This window comes from Procambarus clarkii, chromosome 35 (genome assembly GCF_040958095.1).
Source record: "Procambarus clarkii isolate CNS0578487 chromosome 35, FALCON_Pclarkii_2.0, whole genome shotgun sequence".
Classification (NCBI taxonomy): Eukaryota; Metazoa; Arthropoda; class Malacostraca; order Decapoda; family Cambaridae; genus Procambarus; species Procambarus clarkii.
The window spans coordinates 33,825,063-33,851,077 of record NC_091184.1 but is presented as its reverse complement, the minus strand read 5'-3'; the positions used below and the strand labels follow the sequence as shown (position 1 = coordinate 33,851,077).

The 26,015-nt window shown below is 38.3% G+C and overlaps 1 protein-coding gene and 1 long non-coding RNA gene across 4 annotated transcripts; one reads left to right on the top strand and one right to left on the bottom strand.

The window, feature by feature from the left end:
* Nucleotides 1–153: 153 nt before the first annotated feature.
* Nucleotides 154–9,448, top strand: LOC138371440 (uncharacterized). 3 transcript variants are annotated; one of them, XM_069336297.1, is made up of 6 exons: nucleotides 154–221; nucleotides 7,081–7,287; nucleotides 7,795–7,848; nucleotides 8,281–8,339; nucleotides 8,676–8,751; nucleotides 9,307–9,448. In XM_069336297.1, exons 2-6 carry the CDS (start codon nucleotides 7,224–7,226, stop codon nucleotides 9,354–9,356), a joined length of 303 nt encoding a protein of 100 aa, XP_069192398.1. In that variant the 5' UTR covers nucleotides 154–221; nucleotides 7,081–7,223; the 3' UTR covers nucleotides 9,357–9,448. The 3 variants fall into 3 exon arrangements, with proteins under 3 accessions (XP_069192398.1, XP_069192400.1, XP_069192399.1); XM_069336299.1 differs by having other exon boundaries at nucleotides 8,273–8,339; XM_069336298.1 differs by lacking the exon at nucleotides 154–221 and adding an exon at nucleotides 5,514–6,020.
* On the bottom strand, nucleotides 9,276–25,557 carry LOC138371441 (uncharacterized). Its single transcript, XR_011230474.1, has 5 exons — nucleotides 25,543–25,557; nucleotides 23,317–23,728; nucleotides 20,229–20,391; nucleotides 18,884–18,982; nucleotides 9,276–9,374 (listed from the first exon to the last, which is right to left on the bottom strand). It is a non-coding gene; the product is annotated as an uncharacterized lncRNA (long non-coding RNA).
* Between the last annotated feature and the right edge of the window lie 458 nt (nucleotides 25,558–26,015).

Genomic DNA, 26,015 nt, shown 5'->3' with positions numbered 1-26,015 from the left:
ACTTAGTTTTCATCTTAAACTGGTTGAGAGAGGTACAGCCTTTAACATGATTGGGAAGGTCATTCCACATTCGAGGTCCCTTGATTTGTAAAGCATTTCTAGTTTGATTAAGTCGTACTCTTGGAATATCAAATAGGTATTTGTTTCTGGTGTGGGGGTCCATAGAATTACCCCAATCATCCCAAATCAGGCCAAAACTACCCAAAACGTATTAGCATTACGTAAGTAATGAAGAAATATGGTATATTTACTTACTATAATGTTGGTGCTACACGTAGAACATGATCAAACCTATTTTTTCTCTGAAATAATCTAATTTCATAACGAAATGAGACGTAAATATGTGAGAGGTGACGCCATAGGAAGTCGACGGTCCAAGCGACAATTGTGTGGAGCGACTTATCCAAGAAATATGGTCGTCAGGAGAGTGTTTGCTGCCATATCAGCCTCCTGTACACAGTGATCCAGTCCTTTTCGTTCATTGAACACCGAACCCTACACGCCCTCTGATATATTGCTTAATTAACAAATATTCACAAATAAAGATTATATTTGTATATGTTATCAGAAAGGCAGATATAAAATAGTTTTTGTGAATCCATCACAGAGATTATACCTTATTAGAGAGGAAAAATATTCATACTTTAAACAAGGCTTCATGGCCGACGCTCTCCTTACCGATATGGGAACTATGACCTTCCGAAGATCAATGTTAATTTAATCTAGATATTGTAATAAACGAAGTTTTCTATGTCATCATAAAGACATAAATATAAGCTGCATGTTAATACTTTGGCATAAATATAACTGAATTGAAAGTTAAGATATATGCCTTTTTATAGTTACTTGATGGCTCGCTCAGGGAGTGTGAAGGCCTCCACACAAGCCAATCAATTTTATAATTACTTTGCATATATGCAAAGTAACGCCATAGGTCTTTATGTCAGAATAAAGCCATGTAGACGATAATGTAACTACATTTCAAGGAAAACATATCTTAATATAATTATTAAATGAATGCAAAGTTATGGTTAAATAAATAGCCAATACCACACAATCGCCGGTGTCCGGACACATGAATAGTCGCATTAGGTGAAAGGAAATGTACCCAACCATTTCCATTTACCCAACCAGTTTGTGCACCCTATACTCATCCTCTGTGCGGTAATTTATTGTGCATCCCATACTCATCTTGTTACCAGTAGTTTGTGCAACCCATACTCATCCTGTGACCCGTAATTTATTGTGCATCCCATACTCATCCTGTTACCGGTAGTTTGTGCAGCCCATACCCATCCTGTGACCTGTAATTTATTGTGCAACCCATACTTATCCTGTGACCTGTAGTTTATTGTGCAGCTAATACTCATTCTGTGAGTCATAGGACATTGCGAAACCCTTTCTCATCGTGTGAATCTTTGTTTACTTTGCTCTCCATATTCATCCTCTGCGCGATAGTTTCTTGTGCAACCCATACCCATGATGTGAGTGGTAGTTTATTGTGTACCCTATATTCATCCTGTGAGTATAGGGTTCACAATTCTTGTTTGGATTCTTGTAATGTTATTTGTCTATTTGTAGTCACAGTATTTGTGCGCCCCTTGAGGGACTTGAATTAGAGGGGGGTTGAAATAGCCTAAGCTACTCTATCCCTTTGAGATTTATTTATTGCTTATCTCAATAAACATACTTGAACTTGAACTTGGGTACACAATGAGTTCATTTGTACTCCATACTCATCATCAAGAAGTGTATTTTACCAGCATTGTAATATAAATTAAGAATAAAAGCTTAACTGGATTACAGACCCATAATCAAAATAAGAGTCATCACTAATTATCATGACAAATTCTCTAGGCTACACTTCCGCCTTCGACAAGCTGCCGCCGGATGTGGGTATAGTTTATTGTACACCCCCGCACCCCCAGTCCTGGAAGGGCGGGCATTGGGATGTGGACATGTGTACCATTTCCCCCCCCACACACACACTCGATCCTCTCCTGTTAATAATAATACTAATAATAATAAAAATTAAAAATAATAACGTTAATAAATATTATAATTAAAACACTTACTGTAATACCCTAGTGCTTGAATGAAGGTGAAGGAAAGACCCAATAAATGTGTAAGTGTATTAAAAACCAAATTTTCGTTGGGTGAGCTGGCAGGTGAGCACCACTTGCCAGCTCACCCAGTAATGAACATCACCTGCACACTGCACCGAACCACTTGCCAGCAGGTGCAGAAGTACGATGGAGAGAGCAAAGTATACCATATTTCAAGTATAATATTAAAGATATATTTAGGATTTAATGTTTTCGTATAAAGTTTCAATAATACCTTTATTTGATTTTTTTGTATTATTTTCTACCACAGACGTGGCCACACATTAACAATGCTAACCATCATATATACATTTTCTTCAGTCCGCCATGGACTCTAACCCTTTCCACTACCGCCCACAAGATGGGTATAGGGTGCATAATATAAGAACTAAACTAACTCCATTGATAGGGTTAGAGATTTGTTAAACATATAGTTCAGGGATTTATTGAACAATCAACCACATAAGGTGATTGTAGTGTTTTTAAAATGCTAGGCTAAGCTACATACGTAAATACATAAATACACAGATTTACGTATGCCCTACATAAAGTGTTCGATGTGTCTTTTACATAGTGTCATTAACGTGCATTTACAAAGGTGAAATTGAATTCTGAACACATACACATATATTTGTCTCTTTTACTCTGACAAGGTGAGATAACTGATAGAGAAACTAGTGTGCAATTAAGCACTTAATCACTGAAGGTGATTAAGGTGCTTTCACAAGCTCAGGTTATAGAGTTACATCACATACATTCATTGTATAATTGATACGTTACATCGTCAATCTAGGGTACAAGTTCAATATATCATCAAGTGTTCCAGTACTCAAATAGTAATTACACAGTTTAGCATAGCGCTTCATTCATGTATGTAAGAGAGAAGATTGTTCAAATATATTACATGCACATCCGGTACATCGTCCACCTTCTTCTACAGAACCGTCGGTATACCACTGATACACATCGTTACCCATATTCTGAGTACTTTCAGTGATGCTTCACAGTGTTAACTGTTTTAATAATGTAGAGTGTACATTATCTTTCTTGGGTGCATTTACAAAATCAACTGCTAGATCCAAGTTATCCCATGGAGTAATTGGTTGATTAATCGTTAATTGAGTTGGGTACATATTTAATATTTTGATGGAGTTGGCTACCTTGTAGAACCAAAATGCATTCACGCCGAAAACTGTGCTAATAGACAAAATTATGTTAGAGATATGGGTCTATAATTATCTGAGTGTGCTTTGGGGATGGGAACAATGACACTGTCCAATCATCAGGTAATACTCCTTCACTTAAACTCATTCTGTACAACACTAAAAGTGGATTACCTGGTACTTGTGAGACTAATCTCAGTAAACTGTAAGTAATACCGTCCTCTTCAGGAGCAGTTGACTTATTTGATTGTGCTACACAGCCTTCCCGGCTTGGTGCCTTCTTTGGTAATTACTTATCAAAGGCAGCTCCATACGAGGAGCTGCCTCGTATGGGCCAATAAGTCTTTTGCAGTTACCTTCATTCTTATGTTCTTACTTACATTTACTGAACTTTATCATCATCATCATCATTTACAGAAAGAAATTAATATAAAAAGTAGTCATTTTAATACACAAAACAGAAGTAGATATTATGTAAATTATGATGCAGGATAGGATCACTATTAAGAACTTAATTATAAACCACAATATGTTTTATATCGTCAGAAATTCTGATACATACCATATATTTTCAAATATTTACAATTAAAGTATTTATTTAGGAAATAAGTATTTTAGTTACCCTAGTTAGCTCTGAGAACACACATTGTTGCAGCAAGAATTTCTTCCCACTAATCTGAGCGATGCTAATGACCCATTGGACTTGTCATGAACAACAATCAACTACAGCACCATCTATATCAGAAGATATTCAAAATATTCTTGATGTCATTCAAATTGTCAATACGAGAACAGAATACATAAGAGTTAGTTTAGTGATGTCAAAGGAATCATATTGACTGACCGAGCCCCATTGTAAATATCCGTGGCTTCCTGACCATAAAGGTACCGCCGCGGATAAGGGTAAGGAGGGTACCGTCGAGGGTAAGACACCGGATGTACCCCATATACAAGCCACACTAGCTATTAGTTCATATAAGCTGACAACTTACCCAAATAAACATTACTTCCTAATTATATATATATACATATATATATATATATATATATATATATATATATATATATATATATATATATATATATATATATATATATATATATATATATATATATATATATATATATATATATATATATATATATATATTATGTAAATTATGATGCAGGATAGGATCACTATTAAGAACTTAATTATAAACCACAATATGTTTATATATATATCCTACTCACACTCATCCTAGCACAGTAATTTATTGTGCAACCCATACCCATCCTGTTACCAATAGTTTGTGCAACCCATGCTCATCCTGTTACCTTTAGTTTATTGTGAAACCCATACTCATCCTATGAATGGTAATTTATTATGCACCTCATACTCATCCTGTGAGTCATAGGACATTGTGGAACCCTTTCTCATCGTGTGAATCTTTGTTTACTTTGCTTTCCATACTCTGCTCTCCGATAGTTTCTTGTGCAACCCATACCCATGATGTGAGTGGTAGTTTATTGTGTACCCTATACTCATCCTGTGAGTATAGGGTACAAAATGAGTTCATTTGTACTCCATACTCATCAAGAAGTGTATTTTACCAGCATTGTAATATAAATTAAGAATAAAGGCATAATCTTATTATGTACCCATAATAAAAATAAGAGCCATCACACTATAATTTTCATGACAAACGGCCTAGACTCCACTTCCGCCTTCGACAAGCTGCTGCCGGAGGTGGGTATAGTTTATTGTACACTCCCGCACCCCCAGTCCTGGGAAGAGGGGCATTCGAATGTGGACATATGAACCATTACCCCCAACCCTTCCCTCTTAATAATAATTGAATCACTACACTACACACTATATGTTCATTTAATATTTCAAGTATAAGACTCAAGATATATTTAGGATTTAACGATTTAACATTGTCTCAATCATACCTTTATTGCACTTTATCATCATTATTTACAGAAAGAAATTAACATAAAAATGTAGTTAATTTTAACATACAAAACCGAATTTGAACATTGTTAATTTTGATGCAGGATCACTATTAATAAGAACTTAATTATAAACCACAATATGTTGTATATCATCAGAAATTTGGAAACATAATATATATATATATATATATATATATATATATATATATATATATATATATATATATATATATATATATATATATATATATATATATATATATATATATATATATATATATAAATGGAAATTTAGCACATTTAAATAATGTTATTAAGCTTAAGAATAAATTACATAAAATTAACATAGTAAAATGACTGGGATACAGATGGATCAGTAATCACATTACAAGTCCAATTATTTCCTAACTGAAGTCTGTAACGCACTATCATGTCATATTTCATAATACAAATTAGGTAAGAGATATGCAATATCTCCGGGAGGGAGGCTCCCTGGATATCTGTGGAGGTGCGTGGAGGTCCCCCTGGAGGCCCAAAAGGCCTCCTGGTCGTCCCTAAAGGCCCATGGAGGCCACCCGAATGTTCCTGGAGGAATTACCGTTTGTCCTGGCGCCATCTATGTTTTGACAGCAGTACTACTAATGTTCCCACGTTATATGATGATCTCTATACGGGTGTTACGGTCAGTTGCTCTTCTATGTTTATGGACAACGCAGGTGATTTGAGGCAATTTGCGGAACGAGTGAAATAGTATCGACGCGGTGAGTGATGGAGGAAGATATATACTGCTGTGTACTCGACCAGCGGGTGAGAGGTAAGTTATATCGAACAACTATGGGGAATAGATGGGTTATTTTAAGCGTAGAATGTCAGGTAACCGGTAACTACACAGATGGGGTAGTGTTTTTTTAAGTCTTTATTTACTAAAGTGGAACATTACATTATGCCTTTAGCTGAACAAGTCTACTGGTGGGGGAAGTAGACGGGTTTTATGAAAGTATTTTACCTAAATATTTGTATTTGGTTAACTAGTTCAGCCGTTACCAGGGAGGGTGTTCCTTTAATCTAATCTAAAAATTCTAGCCGGACAAAGTGATTAAATAAAGAAATTGAATAGAACGAAGTGGTTTGCCAAGGTGCTTAACATTTAGTTTAGTTCACTTACTACTTGCTTAAAGAATGCAAGTTTATCATATTGAATTTACCGTAGTTTTACTGCATTTAATATACCGTTTTTACCCTATTTAATTGTCTGGTAAAGGCCGGTCGTGGAAAGTTCCTAATATAGCAAGTTTTAAAGGAAAAGTTTGAGTTAACTTTAACGCTTAAGTTAGTGACCAATTAGCTTAGTCTATTGTGAGGAAAGTTACTAGAATCTAACATGGCAAGTGCCATTTCTCTACTTTTTGAGAAACATGACTAGATACATGAATCGCATAGTTTTATTACTAAATGTTCATGGATTAGGTTGCATAGTTGAGGAAATGGTGATAAGGTTTGTGATTTTGTGTACCTTGACTTCATCAGAGATTTTGATAGTGGCGCAAAATTGATAGGGGCTCGGATCATTGGGAATGCTGACTGAAGTTGATTAGGTCATGGCTATACCAAAGGAAATTAGTATAAATGGGGTTAAGTTGGAGGAAGTGTTGTAAGTAGTGCCTAAAAGCTCTCCTTGGACCTCGGTTATTCGCAAGATTATGGTTTAGACTGCAATAGTTGCCGAATTGGCAAATAAAAAATACCGATGCCCTATATAGTTTTGAAATGGTTAAGACTACCAGATGCAGTTTAATGCTGACATGTAAGGTTTGGAGGCTAGGTAAAGATGAGATAGATGTTGTAGATTGTTAAGAGTATTAAATTTTTTGCAGGTGGTAAATTCTCCCCGAGGTGGCACTGCTCTCCAGCCTGGGATGTTGATTGGTTAGTCTTCAACTGCCTCCCAACATGGTAGTGAGGTCCTGAGCTGACATGCAGTGAGGAATGTGGAAAGCTTCCTGAATTGGCACATGGTATGCCTCCCCTACCAGCAGCTGGCACAAATGTTCCAGCTAAGTGGATGAAGCCCACACTAAAATGTAAGTGGTACAGTAAATGGACACCCCCCCCCCCTCCCTTTTGACACTGAACAGTTGGAAAGGGGGGGGGGGGGGGAGAAAATTACTAAATTTAGTAAAATCACATTGTCTTGGTAGTATAGTTGGGTTAATTATGAATTTTCAGACTAAAAAGCTTGGTACATAATTCAACAGAATAAATTTGTCCTAGTAGTAAGCAGTGGTTGCAAAAGAATAAATTGTATATATGTTTTGTATTGCTTTTATTCAAATGTTATACATGGTTCTTAAATTAAAGTTTGTTTGCAATGTTCCAGAAAAATGTTCATGACTAAAGTTGTTGGAAAATAAAATTTGTATAGGATGTTGACTTGAAATGACTATAGCTTTGTTTGTAATTAAGATGGGACAACAAGATACTTAGTGTGCCATTTAAAACAGCAACTGTTAAACTGGTGGTTCAGGTATGAACAAAATAACGTCGCTATGCATATAACATTTTAGTAATATTTACTGTTCACATGACAGGTTGTGGAAGGTCCTGGCAACAAAGAGCTGCAGGAAAATACTTGCAGATCTACAGTAAGTAGTGTTGTGTACATTGGAATTAGAGGGTAGAAGTTAATTGCTAAAAACCTATTAAATATTAGGGTATGGAAGTCTAGGCTTAGGCTAGTGGGTACAATATGTGCAAGTTTAGTCCTTTCAGGAATGTATTTAATAGAATGGTATGTTGAAATTGTGAAAATTGCAATGTGGGGCATTAGATCTTAAACAGCATAGTTGAGGGTGTTTTATTAATAATTTTAATGAAATATAAATCTTGTTTAGTTAACATTAAATGTTTGTTAAATACGCTTTAATCTATAAATGTATAACACTGTTAAGGGTAATCATGAGTCAAAGTTAATGGCAGGAAAAGTTTTGTTCTAAGTGATGGTATTTTTCCCTTGAAAGTAAAAAAAATATTCAATGTTTACTTTAGCTTGGTTTTAAATTTATATAGTTTTCCAGAATGTGGTTTGGAAAGTCCAGAAGTCCCTCTGTCAGTTGGAAGAGTTAAACAGAATCAGGTGAGTTGTAGTAAAGGTTAATCTGAATAGATTTGCATAAAAGTAAAAAAAATAGTATTAACTTAAACAATATAGCATTGGCTAAAGATAAATGTAAATTGCCATTGAAGTGCAGTTTTGGATAGTTTCTCAAATGACATTTACTGAAACTTGGCAAATTGATTCCATATATATTTATATTGCTAAATTAGATCTTTACTACTAGAATATGTAGGAAAGGTAAATTCCTTAAAGAAATTTTTTCCATCTGAATTTGTAAAGTACTGAATGCTAATTTGAAAAGTAAAGCAAGATTGGCTTTAAATCTGAAATTAATTTGTTGAAATATTTTTTCAGGTGAAAGTGATTATGATGCATGGACTGGCTTGGAGTGAGGCTCCTTTACTCTGCAAAAGGAAATCTACAAAAGTGGGTGAGTTTGAATTTGATGTTTTAGCTATATCAATGACCTAATCTTTATTCTCTTATCTAGTCCATTTATAGGTGTGTAACCATGTCCTACTGTTACAACCCACAGGGATTGATGCAGTTTGTACTGATCCTACCCCATTTCATAAAAGGGGACCAGGCAGTCCTGCAGATTTTCCTGGCATGGCTTTTTCAGAGCTTTGCTCTACTACCCATCTAATAGATGGACTAGATTTGCTTAGGGACCCTTAACAATGGTTACATTGTTAATTCTCACAGGGCTTGTTTGCTGAATGGGTGGATGCATCTAAAACTTTAGTGCCTGGCATGCATTGTACAGTGCTTTGAGTAAAGCATATGTACAATGTGTTGAGGGCACTAAAGTGGTGGATGTAATGCACCCATTCAGGGAACAAGCTCTGCACTGAAACCAGAGTAAGGGATAGGCCTTGCTGAGCCTATCTTAAAAGATAGGATGTTAGGATTTTTTGGACTTATTATTAAGCATTGGTGATAATAAAAGTAGTGTCCCTGTTTAATGTTTATTGTTGTTTTACAGGTGATTGTCTCTGGAGTTGTCTTGGCCTTTTGGATCTTCTGTTCATCTAGGAGCATCTGGCCCACAACCTGAAACAGTAATAAATATTAGATGTTATAAATACTATATGTAAAACTTATTAAATAAACCAATTTTAATGAAACTACTTTATATACTTTATCCTGAAATTATGCTGGAAATTATTGTTTACTACTATTGATGCAATGTTTAAACATGTGAAATTTTTTTACTTTGAAAATAAATACTTTGTAAAATTTACACCTATTTGTAACTTGTTACATAGGTGCATGCAAAATGCATTGAAAAGATGTAAAAGTGGACTACCTATTCAATTTACATAAACTAACAAATATTGCAAATTAGTCTGAAATATTGAAGTGGAAGAAACTTCAGTCAATATTTTAGTTTTTATATTTGAAAGAATTTAAAGCTATGCAACACCTAAGCTTTGTACAAATTATGATTAAATTAACTAAAGATCATTGTTAAATTTACAAAACATTAGAAAAGTGACACTGAAGCATCTATACAACATGGTTTTCACAAAGTCTTTGGTAACTTAAATTTAATCAAAGCTCTTAAATGATTTGTCTGCCAAACTTCAGATATTCTGAAATATTTTACCTATATTAAAACCATCATTGTTTGAAAGGGGCAAAACAGATTACTGTCAATTAGTTTGACCTAACATCTGCAAGGTCCTGAAGGAATGGAATTTTTTATTTTTTTTGTAAAACTGTTTGCTAAAAACAAACCCTGCCTAATGAACCTGCTCATTTTTTTTTAGAAATGGTAATTGCAACATTACCAAAGACCATTGTTTTAATAGCCAAAGTACCAAATGAAAGACCAAGAAGCAACAAACAGGTACATGGTAGAAAGGACAAAAGAATGGTTACGAGGACCCTTTAACAAATGAAAGAAATGACTGGGAAAAATGCTGTCATACCACAAGGGGTCTTAACCCTTGTCATTTACATCACTGACATTAATCTAAATATTACCAACCACAAAAATTGCTGATAACATGTTATTAAAAAAATAAAGAATATAATATTGAGGCCTTAATGCAGATCTCTAACTCTACAAATAGTAACAAGACTGGCAATTTCTTAAAACAAACAAATCCAAGACCTTGCACGTGAGCCAGAACAATCCATATCACACCTACCACATTAAAATGAAACAACAATGAAGGTAAGGTAATTACCAAAAGAAGGCACCAAAGTGCGAAATAATCAGAGGGCGCTAAATATCACCAAGAATGCCAATACGAGAACAAAAACGCACAAGGCGAACGATATCAAAAGTATCCGATTCACCTAGAATTCTATTGAGGGACAAGTGACTGCGAGGGACGGTCGGAAAGCAAGACACACGCTCGTCCTGGAAGTCAGGACATTCAACAAGGATATGCACAACTGTTAGAGGGACAACGCAATTCGGACAATAAGCAGCAGGGCGGCGCTCCATTAAGTGACCGTGGGTTAAGCGGGTATGACCAACCCACAGCCGTGCCAAAGCAGTGTCCCACCGCCGGTTACGGTGGTAGGAGGAAGGCCACGGGGACACACTAAGTTTGAGAGTATGCAGCTTGTTACCAACCACAGAGGACCAACAACCCTGCCAACAGGGAAGAATGAATAACAGGATAAAAGTTGGAATAAGGAATACCTTTATGGGAGATGGGACAAGAACGGATAGCTTCCTTAGCGGCAGCATCCGCACGCTCATTGAAACACCAATATGGCTGGGAACCCAGCAAAACTCTACTGATTTAAATTTACTAGAAATAAGAAACAGCCAATGTTGAATCTCAATGACCACCGGATGGACAGGATTAAAGGACCCTAGAGCCATGAGGGCACTACGAGAATCAACTACAACCACAAAGGTTGTGGTTGTAGTTGATTCTCTATCCGCTCCCCAAGAAGTATGGGACAAAACCTTAAGGAGGTTAAGGGCCTTAGAGCATTCAACTCGGAGGCAAGAGATAAGGCTGACCAAACGAGTGTCAAACACTAACCCCAAAAGCTTCGCGGAATCCCTGTACACAATGAGATGACCATAAAGCAACAACAATGAAGTAAAGGTCCTTTCAGTAAGAATCTATCATTCACTGAAAGTTGCTGCAGTTAAAAATAAAAGAAAATACAAGTCCCTAGAAATAAACAAGCAACCATTTTGACTAAGGAAAAGAAGGTAGTTATTCTACTGTATAAATATAAGTATTCACTTAGATCAGGGGTCTCCAAACTATGGCCCGCGGGCCACATCCGGCCTGCCACATAATTTCATCCGGCCCTCCAAACAAATCCCTGTGTGGTGGCCTTGAAAAAATAATTATGGTACGAATGGCATCGCAGAATTATTCAAAGCTGGGGCTGCTGACTGGTGGCGCTCAACCCGAGTCAGTTTTCCTCTCTCTCGATAGTGTGACGCACAGATACTAATACTGGTAGGTATGTGTTGTGCATTACAACCAATCAGTTGTGTATAACTGTATATTGTGGGGATGGAGGGCGAGTGGGGCTTCGCTGCTTCCGTTTCAGGGAGCACAAACACTGTACAATATTCTTTTCTCTGTACTTTGACAATGCCTTTATCTTAGTTATACAAAATAGCAATAATACTATTGTAGCCAAAAATATTGCATGTTTAAAATAGTTAAAATGATAACCATTAAGTTTATCAACGAAAGCTGTTGCCATAATATTTACCACTTTATAATAATATGCTATGCTTTTTAACACCACATACAAGCTGTTTTTTTCCTGTAGAATTTATTTCATTTATTTTACCCTTATGTTTTCAGATATGGAAAAGATAAAGAAAAGAAAAGTGGACATTGAGTGCCGTCGGTTCAATGATGAATGGAAGATAAAGTACTTTTTTGTGATAGCAAATGATAAAGCTTTATGCATAATATGTAGAGACAGTGTTGCTGTTCTGAAGGAATACAATATTCGTCGGCACTATGAATCTAAACGTGGCTCAAGTTATTCTCACATCACAGGAGCAGAACGCACTAAAAAGTTTGAATCATTTCAGCACAGTCTGCATTCTCAACAAGCTGTTTTCAGTAAGAAAAAATCTGAAAATGAAACTTCAACTAGAGCCAGTTACAAAGTTGCCTATGTGTTGGCTAAAAAAGGAAAACCTTTCACTGATGGTAGTATCATAAAAGAGTGTATAGTGGAAGCAGCAGGAGAGGTATGTCCAGAAAAATAAACCTCTTCAAAATGATAAGTCTTGGGTCAAATACTGTTGCTCGTAGAATTGAAGATTTAGGAGGCGACATAATTCGGCAAATAAAGGAAAAAAACAAAAAGATTTTGTTGGTATTCTCTTGCGTTGGATGAATCAACTGATGTATGTGATACTTCTCAGCTCTTAGTATTCATTCGTGGTGTTGATAGTGAATTTAATGTGAACCAAGAATTAGCATCAGTTCACAGCATGCACACCACAACAACTGGAGAGGACATTTTCAATGAACTAAGTAAAACTATGACAGAATATAACCTGGAATGGAAACAAGTGCAGTGTGTGACAATTGATGGAGGAAAGAATATGTCTGGGACAAAGAAGGGTTTGGTTGGGCAAATTACAACAGCTTGTGAGGTTGGAGGCTCAAAACCCATTTTTCTGCATTGCCTTATCCATCAACAAGCATTGTGCCTAAAATATGTTGATATGTCTTGTGTCATGAAACCTGTTGTTTCTGTGGTTAATTTCATTAGATCTCATGCACTCAACCATCGCCAGTTCCGTGATTTCTTGAAAGAAATTGATGCGGAGTTTGTTAACTTGCCTTATTATACAGCAGTTAGATGGCTTAGTTGTGGAAAGGTTTTGCTGCATTTCTTTGAGCTCAGATTAGAAATTGATTTATTTCTCACAGAGAAAAATAACCCTCAGCCATTATTATCAGAATGTGAATGGATTTGGAAATTGGCATTTTTTGCAGATATGACAGGTCATATGAATAACTTGAATCTGAAATTGCAAGGCAAAACAAATTTGATCAGTGACTACTTTGTTCATGTCAAGGCATTCAGAGCAAAACTTGCACTACTTGAAGGCCAGGTGAAGGTTAAGAATTTTGCTCATTTTCCATGTTGTGAAAAATTTCATGCAGGAAGTAAAGTTGAATTTCCTTTTTCATTTGCAAATGAAATAATTTCAGATTTGAAAAAACAGTTTCAGAAGCGATTTGCTGACCTTGATGCCAAAGCAAATGAAATCAGGCTCTTTCATAATCCATTTGACTGCAATGCTGAAAATCTTCCAACTCAATTTCAAATGGAAATTATTGATCTCCAGGCAGATGACAGACTGAAAGATAAGTATAGAGAAGGAAATCTGATTGAGTTTTATAAATGCCTGCAGCCAGATCAGTTTCCAAATTCGATAAAGTTTGCTTGTAGTTTTGTGTCCATTTTTGGTTCAACATACTTGTGTGAACAAACTTTTTCCAAAATGAAGTATGTGAAATCTAACTATCGAGCAAATTTGTCTGATGATCACTTGAAATCAATTCTTACAATTGGCTCATCTAATCTGGAACCTGATTTTAATGAAATTTTGAAGTCAAAACAACAGTATCATTCGTCACACTAATTTGGTTGCATAAAACTAAAGGCAGGAATCTATTTAGTTTACCCTGATTTTTTCCAAAAAGATATGTTTGAATTTTTCCATGTTTATACTTTAATATTTGAGGAAATTAAATTACTGGCACTGATTTGTTTTTTGTTTTTTTTTCATTTTTTATTCCTCCGGCCCGCATAAATATGGGAAATATATAATGTGGCGCTTACATTGAAAAGTTTGGAGACCCCTGACTTAGATAACTGTATCCAAGCATAGAGGTTCCCCCCCCCCCCCCCTTCCCTTTCAGAAAAACATCTACTTTCGAAAAAGTTTAACATTGCCCAACAAAAATGATTCCAGAACTAAATTGCCTAATACCAGGAACAACTGAGAGCCATGACAAACACTGCAACCCTCTCCTACCCCCAAGTCTTATGCTATTTATGATCCAAGGTAATTTGACATACTATACTGTACTTCCTACAGACGAGTCTAGTGAGAGGGTGATCTCCTGGCGATTAAATTGAAGCACGATACAGGTGTCAACGAACATCAGTCAGCCCACTTGTCAGCACAGTGGATAACTAATGACATCATAATCTGCAGTGTTGTATGCCTCCCTGTGGCCATTTAAATCAATAAAACACAGGGTTGTGGCAATGTTTACAGCATAAGGCAAGGTATAGAGGAATCCTGGAATGCCATGTAATGTGTAGTCCTTGAATGTGCTTTAGGCAACCAAATTGAATAACAACATTTCTGGTGTTCGGCTATATAATCCGAGTTTCTCATTCGGTATGATGTTTTAAACCTAAATAGGAATTCACTTTAAAGGTCAATTTATTTGCAAAGTGCTAACCAGATTCCAAATTACTGAGCTCTGAAAATACTACAAGGCAAGTTTAACCGAATGAGTGTTTGCCTATCCATACCCCCATGAGGTATGTGACAACACTGAATAAAGAAAGGGTCTTTGAGCATTCACCGTGCAGGTATTAATATAATTGTACAATGGTGCTTGGTGGATGATATTTCCTATTAAAACTCATTGGACAACTGTTTGTATTAGACATTTTAAACCTACAAATGGTAGCCCTAGATATCGCACTACAGTATTAATTACAAGATGAACAATGTAAAATCAATACCACAACAGCAAAGGATGACAATGGCTTTTCAACAACCGACAAACACACAGGTCTAACACCAGCCATCCCGAGAGAGGACGTCCCAAGCATGTACACCCCACAACTTTACATCACCTTTGCTACCTCACGCGAGCACGCAACAGCATGAGGATGCCATACTCCCAAACCAACTCCATGCACTTTGAGGCTTTAACAACTCAACATTTAAAAAGTTGATTTAAAAAATCAAACACCTGAATTTTTCCCGAATTAAATTTACTAGGGAAATGCACACCAAGCCATGAAACTTACAATGAAGATGAACAAACTACACACAACTGTCACCAAACTTCCACATACCACCCCCCTCTCACTCCTGCCCTCCCTCCTTAGGTGCTCTGATTGGCTGAGCACCTGAGCCACCACCACTCGCCTCTTGTTGTGAGAGCCTAGAGCATGTTTGGTTGCACTTTAAAAGTTCCCGAGTGTACTCGCCTAATTGTGAGTACCACCTGCCCGGTTCACCATTTTGTTTTTCAATCTACCTCAATTTACCCCTTTACAGTCAAATATTATGCAAAATTCTGTTTAAGACTTGTCCCTTCTTAACTTAAATAACTGCTTTGGCCATCTGCAATCTTTCTAGGTGGGTAAAAATGACTCTTGAGGCCAGAAAGGACTTATCACACGGCGATCATAACAATACGGTACACACACAAAATCACAACCTGATATACACCGAGCAGAAAATCCACTGGAGCTGTGATGCGACGTAAACCCTTGCCCAAGGCACTGGCAGCTGCATACTCTACCACAGTATATTACTGACTTTGTAAAAGTCTTACAACCGGATTTCCCCATAAATCACAGCAAGTTTTGAGGCCCCTCCTTGAGTCAACGTCTTACGTAAGACCTACAAGCACTCAGGTGAAGGCTGAAGAAGCAGTTCAACACCATACGCCCCAACTTCAAATACACAGTTGAGAGGCGGGACCAAAACGTGATTTTCTGTGTGTGCCTGAAGTTGGGGCATACGGTCTTGCTTCACCCTTCACTTTACCCTTCACCGGCGTACTTCAGGGGTTTTATTTAATACTTGGACTGGCTTCAGTAGGGCCTCCAGAATTTCTGTGGCTTCACAAGTGTCACGTGAATCCCCTGCATAGCAGTGGAACTGCCTTTTCCCTTCACCTTCAATACCTCTGCACTGGAAGTATTATATATCTACACCAGCCCAGAAGAGTCATCAGTCCTGCCACCTCTCCATACCCCCCAGGGCCTGGCACGGCCTGGTACGACTCAGAGGCAAGCCGGGCGCCACTGCTAACTGGCAGTTTGTCCCCACAAACAAGCAGTTAGCCGCCTTCAACTGACAGTGGTACAGCTCAACACAAAGGCACCGCCAGCCACAACGAGCATTTTGCTAGTTGACCGGATGTCCACCTCGTGTTGACACTGGATGAGTCATCACCGCCGGACTATATAAAGAGCGCTGCCTCCCTGGAGAGGCAATCTCTCCCTTAGTGCTCTAGGATCACCTTGGTGTCTCTAACCCGTTGTCCACTTCCAGCCAACGTCGTGTGACTGATGCCATGGTGGTATGGTAGCTGTCTTCAGAACACCAGTATATCTTCATACTTTTATTCATTGCTTATAGTTTATTTTTTGCATTTAAGGTCATACTAACTTGTTCACCTTTGCATTACATGATAGTCAAGTATTGTCATGTGTTATTTTTGTTTATTACTATTTCAGTAAATTGTTTAATTATTTATTTGATAATTTTCATTTGTTTCCACCTGCAACTTACACACTGCAAGGCCAATACCAGCATTTCTTTCATTTATGTGAGGGAGAGCCATACCATCTTGGTTCAGTATAGCTGTGATACCATAACCCGTCACACAAGATATCCAGTTGTAAGACTTTTACCATCAGTGGTGGTAGAGTATGCAACTGGCAATGCCTTTGTTACAGGTTCGCTTCATCTCACAGCCCCAGTGGATTTTCTCACACATTTGAATACATGAAACAACTTTATTTGATACATTCCAAACCAAAGTACTGTACAGTACAGTAATTATCAAACCATCAAATGTGTGGGATAATCATAGTGCGCTAAATATCACTAACGTCGCCAATACAAGAACAAAAACGCATACGGCGAACAATATCAAAGGTATTGAATTTACCAAGAATTTTATCGAGGGACAATTGATCCCTCGATAAACAATTCCCGACAATGGTCGGGAAGCAAGACACGTAAGTCCTGGAAGTCAGGACATGTAGAGACAACGGTTTGGACAATAAGAAGCAGGGCAGCGCTCCATTAAGTGCCCGTGAGTTAAACGTGTATGACCAATATACAACCTCGCCAGAGCCGTTTCCCACCACCAACTACGGTGGTAGGAGGAAGGCCACGGGAACACACTACTCTTAAGAGCACGCAATTTGTTACCAGTAACCGAAGACCAACAACCCTGACAACGGGCAAGAATGGGGAAATGAATAACTGGGTAAAAGTCATAATAAGGAATACCTTTACGGGAGATGGGACAGATGCGGATAGCTTCCTTAGCGGCAGTGTCCGCACGCTCATTTAAGAACGCACCAATATGGGTGGGAATCCAGCGAAATTCCACTGTCTTAAATCTATTGGAGATAAGAAACAGCCAATGTTGAATTTCAACTACCAAAGGATGGACTGGATTAAAGGATTCTAGAGCCATGAGGGCACTGCAAGTGTCAACTACAAACACAGAGGAGGATTGACAGCGAGAAAAGAGTTGATGAAGAGCATAGAGAATAGCATAAAGTTCTGCCATGAAGATGCTAGTCTCCGGAGGCAGGAGACACAAAGGTGCAGTCAGGAAAAACAACAGAGTAGCCTACACCATCTGCAGACTTAAGACCCATTGGTGAAGACAGAAATAGAGTGGAAGTGTGAAGAAAAGTGTTCAAGGAAAAGGTGATTTAGAACTGTAGGAGGGGTAAAAGTTTTAGTCATGTGGGTCAAGGCTTACAGAATTTAGGAACGGGGACCCCTCCATAGGGGCAAAGATGGAATGACACGAGGGGAAATATTGGTAACACAAACTGAAAGAGCATTCTGTAAGAGAGACAACCGTACAGAAAGAGATAGGTGGTGAAGGGGAACAGGAACCACAGGATGGGTAAAGGTCAAGGCATGACATAAGCAAGAGTGAGGGTGCTGTAAGGACCGTGCAAGGTGGAGAAGACAGTAGCAATCATGGCGATCCTGTAGAAACAGGACGCCAGTTTCAACATACAGGCTTAGGGTAGGTGTCGAAGGAAAGGTACCAGAGCCGAGCCGTAACCCAGTATGATGCAGTGTGTCCGGATGGTGAAGGGTAGAAGGAGAAGCAGACGAGTAAACGGGGCCATAATCGAGTTTAGACAGAACGAGAGAGGAATGTAAAGAGAGGAGCAGTGTCGATTAGCTCCCCAAGAAGTATGGGACATGACCTAAAGTTAGTTAAGGGCCTTAGAGCATTCAACTCGGACGTAAAAAATATGGGGCGACAAAGACAAACGAGTGTCAAAGATTAGCCCTAAAAGCTTTAGCAGATTCTTTGTACAAAAGGGGATGACCCCTGTTACCTAACAGTAAATAGGTATCTGGGAGTTAGCTGTTACAGGCTGCTTCCTAGGGGGGTGCGTGTGTGGGAGAAAAAAAAATTTAGTAGTTAACCACTGAACTGCTCTGTCTCCAAATAACACCCTGGTGCACAAGAAATAAATTCTTTCCAAAAATTTTTTTTCTCTTCTTATATTGTTAAAATGCAGAGTCTGATCACGGGGAAACTAAACAAAAAATATTGTATGTGACTTACTTTAGCTGCGATGGAGCTGGGAAGTTGAGCAAATTATGGGCGCTGAGCGTTGGAGCGATGGGGGTCTGTCGGCCCCGCCACCCCGTGCGACGGCAGTTGCTGCGAATAAAATGTTGCGCAATTATTTTGAAGTTTCTCATTCATTTCTTCTTTTTTTTTGCTGTAATATTATTTAAAAGTGTGTAATTTGTGGAATTTATATAATTCAAAGTATAGAACATCGCTATGCTCAAAATTATGGGCCTCATATATGCGACATATTCTACAATCAAACAGTGTTTTTGCTGTTATTACACTATATACACACATTGTATATACCCATCTACGTATGTATTCACCATAACGATCCACTATGTTGGTATGGTGAGCCCAAAAAACATGAGTGAGCTGCCACACCCTGCCAGTCCTCCCTCCCTCCTCCAACACATTACTCACCAACATTCCTCCTCCCAAAATACTGTTATTGTGTTTATTACACTATTTACACACGTTATGTATAAGTATGTACATGTTTTATTCATGTACATACGTACATACTTCCATCTCCTCACCTCTCTCTCTTGCCTACTTAATGCTCTTGCTTCCCTCATCTCATCACAATCGACTTTATAATGGTCCAGGACGGATCGAAATGTCGTCGTCTATTCAATTTCCAGTGTGTGGTTTGGTCAACAATGAAATCTTCATGCAAGATCTTATAAAGAAAACCCCTAGAACGAGTTTTGTAGATACGAAAGAGTTTAAGGTGAGTAGGGGATGGTTTGAGAAATTTTGAAAAAAGACGTGGTATTCATAGTGTTGTGAGGCATGGTGAGGGTGCCAGCTCAGACAAAGTAGGGGCTGAAAGATTTGTTCATGATTTTAAAGATTTTGTAGATACTGTATTGATGGATATATTCCACAACAAGTGTTTAATTGTGAGGAGACATAGCTATTCTGGAAAAAATTGCCGAAGAGGACATACATTACCCAAGAGGAGACGTCACTGCCCGGACACAAGCTAACTTGGGCTAACTTGTGTCAGGATAGGCTAACTCTTGTGCTGTGTGGCGATTTGAAAATTAAACCCTTGCTCGTGTATCATTCCGAAAATCCAAGAGTTTTAAAAAATATATGATGTGCAGAAAAACTGTGATGTGGAGTGGTTTGCCCTGCCACCAAAAAATATCTGCAAGAGAAAAGTTTGACACTCAAGGTCCTGCTTCTCGACAATGCTCCTGCTCATCCTCCAGACTTGGAGGATGCATTGTTGGGGCCACTTTTTTTTTTTTTAGGGATATTCCTACATGAGCCCTGAGTTTCTGGCTAATGTACCAATGACATGAAGGAGGAGTTTTCAACCTACCTTGTGTTAGGTGTGCAGAGGTCAATGGTTGAACATAATGTCAGGAGCAAAGGGGGGCCTTTGCCTCTTCGAACACAATTGCGACCATCTTCATCTCTTCGAACTATCCTAAATGCTCTCTTCACCTGTCTGACCAAATTGGGTGTCCAGACCACCTTTGAATCTGAAATTGTAAAATAAATAGCAATTTCAGAATATTCAGTCCATTTATACTAACAAAATTATACATACAGTACTGTAATTGAAATTTTACAGAATGATAAAGGCAATTTAGCAACTTTGTTAAAATGCACATGGGGGAAATACATGAAAATAGGTTAATATTGTTTGTAAGGTTGATGGGAAATGTTTATTACTTTTATGATTTAAAAGATGTATAGCCCTAATACTCCATCCTGGGTGCATTCCACCAGGTAATGACCACAGCAAAAGTTTTCCACGAGGCTCTATTGTCACACAAACTTTTCACATTTTCAAACTTGATTCATCTTTTCCCCCCCCCCTCGTTCCAGGGGTTTTCTTTAAAAGGTCTTCATGCAAATGCCTTGGTTTCTCACAAATGATGGCCTCTGAAATGCTATCACCTGCTAACTCTTTGTTGTGTATCCAAATTAATAAAAACTTTTTAACATCCTCAAGTGTTTGTGTTCTTTGTTTCGGGATTGTTGATATGCCTTTTGCCACTTTAATGTTCATAATGTCCTTTTCTTAGCAAGTACAGTGCATATTGTTGACATAGATTTGTTGTACTGCCTAGCTAGTTCAACAACCCGTGCACCATTTTGATGTTTTTGAATGCTCTCTTGTTTTTCCTCTATGGTCATTCTCACATGTGTTTTCTTGGCTTGAACCTTACCACTGGCTTTCTTGGGACTCATGGCAAGATATATCATAACAAATTTTATGTTCAAATAGCCAAAAATCCCAAAACAAATGTAATGCTTTACAAAGAATTCAGGCGCGATACTTACTAGGCAGGAGACACTGGTAAACTGAGGCGCGATCACCATGCCACCACGCGCTAGGTCAGCCCATATGTATATCAACAAACTCCTTTCCCGAGGCAAAGTTTGTAACCCGATTCAAATTTTTCGAAGAAATTAGGCTCGTAACCCGAAAAGTTCATAAATATTCATTCGTAAGTCGAGGTGTCACTATATATAACTAAAAAATTAAACTCAGGATTACTTTCAATCCCCACCCCGTTTGCTCTACTCCATTGCCACCTACCTTCACCCCCCTCTATGATGTACTCTTCCATAGACACCTACCTTTGCCCCCCTCCTCCCCTCTACTCCTCCATCATCACCTACCTTCACACCCCCTCCCTTCTCCTCCTCCATCGTCACCTTCCTTTCACCCTCCTCTATGATGTACTCTTCCATAGACACCAACGTTCACTGCATATAATGCTCCCCTCTACTCCTCCATCGTCACCTACTTTCACCCCCCCCCCCCTCCGCTCTACTCCTCCAGGGTCGCAGACAATTTCACGAGCGTGAGAACTACGAGTTCTCTAACTACTCTCACACTCCTACTCTCTCACCAGTGAGGGGGAGGGAAGGAGGGAGGAAATGAAGGAAGAAAGGTGGGGGAGAGAGAATAGGCAGGGGGGAGGAGGGCCTAGATACATTTCTTCCATATAGATAGGTAGACTGAGGGAGAGCTGCTTGCCAAGAGCCCTATCAGACAGGCTTCCTATTCCTCAACCCTCCCTAATATGCCACATCCTGGTCAGGACAACTTGCTCGAATGTTATTCTTGGTGTGACTCGAGAACTGACCTCGAGGCGGGGCATGGGCATGGATTATCTCCCTGGGGCACGCACCTCCCTGCCCCAGCTCTCTCTCTCTCACATAATCTATCAAGGGTCTAACATGAGGTCATTGTGCCTACCAGAAGCGTATATGTCCAAGGCTGGCCACCTGTCTGGACCATTCAAATGTATAAACACGTAATTAGTCTATTAAAATTATATATAATGCTACAATTATAAATTAATTTGTTCATGGTCATTCGTTTATCAGTATTTTAATATGAGGTATATATACGCATGTATGTATACGTTGACGTACACATATATGATTATGTGTATAGAATGATTATGATTATGTGTAATCATATATGATTATATCTAATGGAATGCATTAGTAAGTGATGTGGTGGAGGCTGACTCCATACACAGGTTCAAGTGTAGATATGATAGAGCCCAATAGGCTCAGAAACCTGTACACCTGTTGATTGACGGTTGAGAGGTGGAACTAAAGAGCCAGAGCTCAACCCCAGCAAGCACAATTAGGCGAGTATATGAATGAATGCACATGTACACTTTCAAATGAATTAAGATACCTTGAGATACACAATGACTTAGTTTAAATAGTTTAAACACATTATGGTACTGATTTTGACATGCTGATGTCTGGAAGGGAGAGGGGGTGTGGGGGGTTATTGTCTGAGGTGGAGGACCAGAGGAGGGGGTCAGTGGAAGGATGGTGGCTGGAGGGATGCCATTGTTCTAATGGTTATGAAAACAATTATTGATGGCAGGAATTCAGTGGGTGTGTACTTCACCCGCACCATCACCATACTGTGCCCTGCTACAACCCCCCCCCCCCCACTCCACCCATGCTGTGTGCGGCGTATTACACATTATGGGATAACCGACTGTCTGTCCATTCCTGTCTGCTCGTTATGCTGCCCTTCCTTTTGAAAATTGTCTGCTTTATCGACTTCCTTCAAGACCACACATTAGCCTCTTATCACGCCCTCTTACCACTCTCAGGGAGCCGGCTCTTCTATACAATAGTTACCACTCAGTCCCCAAGGTGAAAGTGTGTCCGGGCATATGACTTGTTACGTGTACTTATTTGCGATTCGTTTGGGCTGTCATGTGTGGTGATTAGTGTTGGGTAAGGCTAGGCCAGGTCAGGTCAGACTAGGCCAGGTCAGACTAGGCTAGGTAAGGCTAGGCCAGGTCAGGTCAGACTAGGCCAGGTCAGACTAGGCTAGGCCAGGTCAGGTCTGGCTAGGCCAGGTCAGGCCAGGCCAGGCTTGGCAGGGTGAGAGAAGTAAAGCGGCAGGTACTTACGTTTCCGAGAAAGTAGCGGCGGTAGTATATTGTTGATTTAGATTCGACGACATCCTGAAGCTAGTTAGTGGCGGCCTCATCGCTCTCGAACTTCTTGTTGTTGTAGGGGATACGAGGCACACCCAATATCCCCCTTACATTGATCACATCGCACACTAATATTTTTACTATTTCCGACACCAGATTTGTCTGTTTCGTATATGTATAATTGTTCAATATTAAAACCACAATAGAATGCTCTAAGTACTTTCGTATATTAATACATCTTCAGAAGGAATGGTTCGCTCTGAAGATGTATTAATATAAGAAAGTACTAAAGGAAATTCCTGTTTCAATTCTTCCTTCGTGGTCTGACACTCTTATTATATATTGTATATACTGAATTATATATACTATGCTTATATAATATATACTGAAATATTGTTACATTTAACGGATGAAACAAAGTATATATCTGTATTTTTAATAAAATATAAAACATTAATATTTATCAACGTATCTCTGTGAATTACATAATTTATCAGTACTGTACAGCCTGTGATCTCCACCTGGCTGGCCACTGATACTTTATTTATTTATTTATTTATGCATTTACAAGAAGGTACATTGGGATTGTGAGGATACAAATATGGTAATTACAGTCTTGTAAAGCCACTAGCACGCGCAGCGTTTCGGACAGGTCCTTAATCTAAGAAAATTTTATTTATTTATTTATTTATTTATTTATGCATATACAAGAATGTACATAAGGAATGTGAGGATACAATTATGGTAATTACAGTCTTGTAAAGCCACTAGCACGCGCAGCGTTTCGGGCAGGTCCTTAATCTAAGAAAATTTTAAGGAGGTAAATACTTGCAAAATTTATAGACAAAAAAATGATAACAGATTAATTACATGGAATGAAAAAAAAAGATGAGAGAAAATTATAGGTACAGTATAATATATTAAAGCACATAGGTAGCTAAGATTGATTGCAATGACAGCTTAAAATGGTAGTTGACAAAAATTGGTAGTCACAATACAGCATATGGCTAGCACATAAAAGAAGACAGCAATGAACACAATGATAAGGTTGTTTGATATTACATAAAAATTAGGAGATTGGGTACCAACTAGGTACAGAGCAAATTTAAACCTCAGTGTAGGAAACTAAATAGATGAAGTTAGGTACTTTTTGGTTTTGCTTTTAAATAAGGCAAAAGTTTTACAGTTTTTCAATTCACTAGGGAATGAGTTCCATAGACTAGGTCCCTTAATTTGCATAGAGTGTTTACACAGATTAAGTTTGACCCTGGGGATATCAAAGAGATATTTATTTCTGGTGTGGTGAAAATGGGTCCTATTACATCTGTCCAGGGAGAGTTTCAGAGCATGGTTTGCATTTAAGAACAGGGTTTTGTAAATGTAGTTGACACAAGAGAATGTGTGGAGGGAGTTAATATTTAGCAAGTTTAGGGATTTAAACAAGGGAGCTGAGTGTTGTCTGAAAGCTGAGTTAGTTATCATTCTGATAGCAGATTTTTGCTGTGTGATGATGGGCTTATCACACAGCTTGTGGCTTGTGTGGAGGCCTTCACACTCCCTGAGCGAGCCATCAAGTAACTATAAAAAGGCATATATCTTAACTTTCAATTCAGTTATATTTATGCCAAAGTATTAACATGCAGCTTATATTTATGTCTTTATGATGACATAGAAAACTTCGTTTATTACAATATCTAGATTAAATTAACATTGATCTTCGGAAGGTCATAGTTCCCATATCGGTAAGGAGAGCGTCGGCCATGAAGCCTTGTTTAAAGTATGAATATTTTTCCTCTCTAATAAGGTATAATCTCTGTGATGGATTCACAAAAACTATTTTATATCTGCCTTTCTGATAACATATACAAATATAATCTTTATTTGTGAATATTTGTTAATTAAGCAATATATCAGAGGGCGTGTAGGGTTCGGTGTTCAATGAACGAAAAGGACTGGATCACTGTGTACAGGAGGCTGATATGGCAGCAAACACTCTCCTGGCGACCATATTTCTTGGATAAGTCGCTCCACACAATTGTCGCTTGGACCGTCGACTTCCTATGGCGTCACCTCTCACATATTTACGTCTCATTTCGTTATGAAATTAGATTATTTCAGAGAAAAAATAGGTTTGATCATGTTCTACGTGTAGCACCAACATTATAGTAAGTAAATATACCATATTTCTTCATTACTTACGTAATGCTAATACGTTTTGGGTAGTTTTGGCCTGATTTGGGTGATTGGGGTAATTCTATGGACCGGATCTTAGGGCAGAAAGCCTAAGCTGGGAACAGGGGACAACTATGGTGGTAACTCCAACACATTTGGAAAACAAAACTGTACCATGTAGGCGTTGAAGTAGAGGAGTTCCACCGGCCATTGCAGCATGGTAGGTAGATGGAAGACCCAAAAACGTGTGTATTTGTGTGGGTGATTAGATATGTATGTGTATGTATATATGTATACGTATATATATATGTACATGTATGTATGAGAGTGTGACATGTATATATAACATTAATAATTTTGTAACTAGAGTAAAAAAAATTTATTTGCTTAGCTAAACGAACTAGAGAGTTCAGTTCCTGAACCGATTATGTGCCTCTGTAACCCTTTACACCACCGCCCACGGGATGGGTATGGAGTGCATAATAAAGAAAGAAATTGAA